At 38.4% G+C, this 6,221-nt stretch overlaps 1 protein-coding gene across 1 annotated transcript in view; it reads left to right on the forward strand.

The window, feature by feature from the left end:
* LOC103775892 (kinesin-like protein KIF20B) overlaps window positions 1-6,183 on the forward strand; it is a gene marked incomplete at both ends in the record, with an annotated part of 8,365 nt that extends 2,182 nt beyond the window's left edge. The window contains one exon of the mRNA XM_008943365.1: window positions 5,046-6,183. Coding sequence (XP_008941613.1) covers window positions 5,046-6,183 — 1,138 coding nt within the window. The remainder of the gene's footprint in view (window positions 1-5,045) is intronic.
* Between the last annotated feature and the right edge of the window lie 38 nt (window positions 6,184-6,221).

Consider the following 6,221-nt stretch of genomic DNA (forward strand, 5'->3'; position numbering starts at 1 on the left):
ACAAAAAAAACAACAAAAAAAACATGTAGTTACGTTTTGTTTTGAACCTGAAGTCTAGTAACCTGTTGTAGTTCATCATCTGATGCAGATGACATTTTAAATGCAACTTAGTCAGGGCTCTGACCCCTTTGCCTTTTCCACTGTAAACCTAAGTCTTGGACCATACTTGACCTTCTGTCCCCTCTCTGCTGCACAGCAATGTAGCTCTTCAATGATGTGGATGCTCTAGAGTTATGATGACTGCTTCCTATTACTGCTGCTTTCATGAGCAGGGCTCCAGCTCTGTCCAATGATTCTTTGAGACTGTGTAGTATGAAACCCAAAACATGACTACATACTCAAGTTTATTCTATAGACATTTTTTAATGAAGTACCTCAAAGAGTGGTTGGTCCTTGTTTTGTCTGCAAGTAAAGAAACTTTATTCTCAGCCAAATATATAGTCTAAATGTATGTATAAATATATGTATGACCGAGCTGACTATAGGCTTTCAAATTGCATAACATCTGTCATGACAAAAAATGATCTGTGGCTTTGCTGAGGTTGGTTAAAATTCCTAACTCTACCAGTTATGACAAGAAAGTGAGAAACTTGTAGAGCTGATCATTTGCCCACTGAACAAATCAGAAATCTCATCAAGTCTTGATACTGGAAACGGTTTTCAGATGGTGAACAAACTCCTCTTACACACAAGTCTGGCACTTTGTAGCTTCCTAGTCTCTTGCTTTGCTTTCTGTACCATGCAAAGCATTGTACTCAGTAGTATCTGCAGATGTACCTGCTTTTGGTTTAAGTAACTGATCTGTAACTGCCTTGTTCCTACACCTTACCCACATAATTCTGTAAAAATACTTGCATAAAAGATTGCTAAGCCTTTTAGGTCCTTACTTAGTAAAACTTCAAAGTAATCAAAGGTATTTTAACACAGGAAAGCACTGTAACTGCAATTAAAAGAAACATGACAGAAAAGAATTCTAACAAAAAAATGATTGAAAGCAGCCAATCCGAGGAAAATGCGTTGGAAGTGTGCAGAAAACGTTGCTCTGGAAAGATGCCTACTGTGGAAGGAAAGCCACCTACAGAGAAAGGTACAATTTCTACCATCACTCAAACAGGTGGTCTTCCAAAAAAAATTTAATTACTATTCCAGAACAGAAGCAAAACGTTGTGAGACGTAAATGTTATGTTATGAGGAGGAAATCTACTGTGCTAAACTCTAAATGGAAGTAAAAGTTCTGTAACTATCATGTTTTCCACAAGGTCCTTTACTGTTCACCTCTAAATGTTTAAAATAAAAGCTAATTTTTAGATTCCTTCCTTTCTGCTGCTTTTTCTCACCTACTAATGTACTTGCAGATTCAGCTGAAGTTCTTAAGCAACTTCTGAACTGTTGTTTTTGTGCTAAACTTACTGTTGCTGGACTTCTGGGAAAGCAGTATCTCCTGCACAAGTTGTTTTAAAATTGTCTAAAGCAGACATCAAAGGTGTCAGTGACTTACTGAGTCATACAGTGTGTGCTGTGAAACTCGATGTTTTGTTCTGTATGCATGCTGTCAACACATCAGCTATGGTCAAGGGGACAGTGCTGGCAAAGGGGAAGAGCCTTCTGCTTGAAGAGAGGCAAGATCACCTGAAGGCCACAGATGGTATATTTTGTGCAGCTCTCACATTAGCACTCGCAGTCTTTTTGCTGTCCCTGCTTCATCTGCTTACCAGTCTTTTTAGAATGAGATTAATAAAATAACTGCAGGTGAAGACCTTCAAGCAATAAGGGTGAAATTTCAGATGACAGAACTATGATATTATCTATTTCAATAAAGTCTATTAAATGGTGAGATTGAGCTCTATGGAACCGTCTTGTGCAAAACTGGCGTTGGTGAGATCTGCCTGCCTCCAGCTTGACTTCAGGACACAGCGGGGCTTTAGTTTCTTGCACAACTATGGGAAGCATGTGCAAAACAATAAACGAAAGCTTCTCCCTTTTGTGTCTCTTGGTGTTTTGCCTTCCTCCCGCAGAACAGCTGCAAGTAAGAAAATCTTCCAGGCACTCTTTGGTCTGAGGGTGGGATAGAAAAAGAAATAAGGTTAAAAATGGGAAGCAGAAAATATCTCATCCCCATAAAGAGGGATAAAATGTGTTAAACGGAGACTTGTCAAATTAACACCATCAGAGAAAATCTGAGGATACAGATAGTGAATAAACAATGCTGGACTGTCTTTCATCACATTCTGCCCTGAGAGAACAAGGGAGTGGTCAGTCTGGTAGAGGATCAGTTTGAGGTTATGGAACAAAGCACTTCATGCAGAGGGTAGTGAACCCCTGGAAGGTGGGAGAAGCAGATAATTCTCAAATTCCAGTAGTAGTTAAACAAGCTAATGGAAGACAGGTTCCTACATAGACACTGAAAGGGTGAAGCGGGGATGTATTGTCTCATTCCTCCCATGTTGATGAGCCATGTGACTGTGCCAAGTAATGTCAGAACTGGGATTTTTCTGTTGGGAAGAACAGGCTATCCAGTCATGTAAAATATGTTTCTTTTGTGAGTGCTAAGTATATAAGACATGATTTAAAAATTGAGTTGTTAGAAGCTTCGTAATGATGAAATTTATTAATGTATATACTAATTTTTAACCATTCTCATAAAATGTGCTTGACACAATAGACAAATGAGCACAGCTACACTGTGATGGCTTTCTCACAGAGTTCAGACATGCTAGTGGCCTATGACTAAGCTTATCTTGTCCCATAAGAAACTTTATCTCATCTTGAGGTTCAGGCTTCTGTACTCGTCTCTAGGACTTGCCTCCCATGTTTTGGGGTGGGGCTTTTTCTTTCTTAGTACTTCCTACATAAAAAGCTTCTGCAATGAGTATCATGTATTCTTGTACTAATATTTATTCTGCTTTGCTGCATGATTGTAGTTTCCAGTAGAAAGCATCTAGATCCCTTCTAGATTATCTTGTGAATGATCATGCCCTTCTCACTCGAGGTGCTGGGCTAAGCTCTATGGCTTTTATTTTGCCACCTTAGATCATAAAGTATGTCTTAAGACACGTCAGCACCTCACCCTTTGAGTTAAGTACGTAAAATTAATGTCCAGTGTGAGGAATAGATAGCCTTTGTCTGGTATGTTTTCTTGGAACTACATAACTGGCCTTTTAGAGAAAACCATCTCCCTGGCAAAACATTTTAATCTTGTAAGATTTAGAAGCCAAAGTGAAGGTCCCGTATTGTCTGACCTAAGAGGAGCACTTGCTGTGTCTAATTGGAACAGAAAATAAAAGGGACAGAAAACTAAGGCTGGGGGGGAGGGGGGAAATATTCTGTGGAGTTTGATAACTGTGGAATTTGATAACTGATGATAATCAAAACTGAAACCTGAACTGAGATGGAAAACACCATTGCTAATGCTTTTGTATGACAGCCACTATAAAAGTTGTTGGATCTATTCAGAGGATGTTTTTAGGCAGTACATGTGTACCCATGTGCTTAATGCTTCCGAAGTGAGGTGACTGCTGAATTCCACCTTACTGTAGTTGCAGTACTCAAAAGAATCCCTGGTATACCCCTGCAGGTGTGACTACCTAATCCTTTAGAGGTAGTCGGGTTAATCTTAATACTGAAATACAGCTTGTGTGTTACTGAATGGACAGAGTTTGTTTCTGAAACATTTATGAGAAATACAACTGGAGACAGTTTAGAGGGTGCTGAAATGCATGTGAATTCTTCCAATTGCTCATTACTTTGGGAAAAAACAATTTTAAGCTCATAATAAATTATTGCAATTTGGGATTATGGTGCAAAGTTGTATATCTGGAGAACTTCACATGCAACAAATAAGTATGGGCATAAATAGTTATTCTTCTCTCTAGTGTAGAAGCAAGTTGAAAAAAGAGAGGGAGGTCCTGCTTGTGCTGGAGTTTTTGCTTCATTTTTCAAGTAAGGGGATATTGTATGAATAAAACTTCTCATTAAAAGTATACAATACCATTGCTCTTCTAAATGTAAAATGGGTGATTGCTGGCTCTGTTAAAGGGACTGTTGAACCAGTGAGGTTGGAAACCAGATATAACTGAATTTTCTGTAGCTCATAGGTATTGCTATGTATTAGTAAAACTAGCTAGATTTTTCTACTAGTGATGCAGAGTAGGAGGCTGGAGTAAAGTCATGGCAAAGTGTTCCTTAAGGCTTCTGAAAACCTCTTGCTGCAAACTATAGGAGCTGAGGGGGCACCTATTGCACATTTAAACTTTTCAGAGGGCTTTACTTCAAGACTTGAAAATGCCACATGATAGGAGGGTATGGCTTTCAGAGGGTGACCATTTTCCATGTAGTAATTGCTATTTTGTACTGCTAGTGACTTGTACCATTGTTTTTAATAAACCTGAGCCGTATGAGTTGGTGTCTTTTCCAGGAGATCGGAAGGAGAGCTGGGAAGATAACTCTCAAGAGCAAAAGAGAACTGCCTCTGTGAAGAGAAATAGTTCTGAGAAGGATGCGGAAACACTAACACTGAAGGACAGAACTGAAACCTTGGAAAGTCAGCCAGCTGCTCATGAAGAACAATGCAGAATAGAAAAAAAAAAAACAAAAAAGATTAATTCCGTGGGCAGATAACAAACTTGCATCTCAAGCTTTGTGCTTCTGGAGAAAGAGCTTCTGGCTTAAGTGAAGAACTTCATCACTGTCAAGCTGACTATCAGGAGATTGTTTCTGAATTGGACAAACAGAAAACTATAAATAGGGAACAAGAACAAAAGATTATTCAGCTAAATAATGAATTAGAAGGTGCTAAACACTCTCTTCAGGAAAAAGAGAATGACCAAACACATGCTATAGAATTGTAAGTAAATAATAAAAATAGCTTGTGGCACTTTGAGAATAGGCTCAAAGCTACTTTTTGTGAACATCAGTTTATTTTAACAGAAGACATTGGTGTGTTTATCAACTTTATTAACCAAACCGCTTCTTTAAGGAGTTTTGGCGCACTACTTGAATTCTGTATTTGTATATTCTACTGAGTGTGTTTTCCTCACCTGTTTAAGGAGAGCTGGGAAGAGAACTCTCAAGAGCAAAAGAGAACTGACTATGTCGAGAGAAATACTTCTGAGAAGCATGCAGAAATGCTAACACTGAAGGAAAGAATTGAAACCTTGGAGAGTCAGCTAGCTGCTCTTGAAGAACAGTGCAGAATAGAAGAAACCAAAAAGGATGAATTCCATGGGCAGATAACAAACTTGCGTCTCAAGCTTTCTGCTTCTGAAGAAAGAGCTTCTGGCTTAAATGAAGAACTTGAGCAGTGTCGAGCTGACTATCAGGAGATTGTTTCCGAATTGGACAAACAGAAAACTATAAATAGGGAACAAGAACAAAAGATTATTCAGCTAAATAATGAAGTAGAAGGTGCTAAACAAAATATAATTGATAAAGTGTCAAAAATGAAAGCCATGCAGTCCAAAGTAGATGAGTCGTATAAATGTCACTTAGCTTCTTATGCTATGGATGTTGATTTGGTTAATCTAAAGGATTCCTTAGACTCTCAGAAAGGTGAACCAGAGAGAGCTCAAATGAGTCTTTCAGAGATGCAGTCCCAAACTGCTTCTACAGCAGATCTGAGATGGGAGAGCTCATTTCACTGCAGTATTGAAAGTATTTGGGAAGAATGCAAAAATATTATTAAGGCTTCTTCTCAAAAAAGTCAGCGGATACAAGAGCTACTTCAACAAGTTGAAGACTTAAAGGGGGAACTGGATGGCGCTGAGAATTATAATAGTCAACTAAAAATAAAATTACATGAGATCTCAAATCAAGATCATCAGTCCATAAAGGAAAAAGATCTTATGAATCAGTTACAAGAACAAATCCAGAAGAAGACCGAGGATTTTGAAAAACAGGCTGCAGAAGATCACAGAGTAATTGCACAGTTTGAGGAGGAAGTTACCAGCCACAAAGCAAAAATAAGAGAGCTTGAATGCCTCTTGGAGTCTTTTAGAGCTAAAGATGACAGAATAACAAAGTTAGAAGTAGTACTTAAAGAAAAAGAATCTATTATCTTAAATCTAGAAAGTAATACAGCAGCTCTGCAAGAGAGATGTGCTAATTCAGACAAAAAATTGAAAGAACTGAATGATCAAGAAGCAAATCTGAAGGAGGAAATTCTTCGGCTGATGAACAGCTTGGAGAGCATGAAACACTCTCTTCAGGAAAAAGAGAAAAAAGAG

Source organism: Merops nubicus, unplaced genomic scaffold, assembly GCF_000691845.1.
Source record: "Merops nubicus isolate BGI_N331 unplaced genomic scaffold, ASM69184v1 scaffold6417, whole genome shotgun sequence".
Lineage (NCBI taxonomy): Eukaryota > Metazoa > Chordata > Aves > Coraciiformes > Meropidae > Merops > Merops nubicus.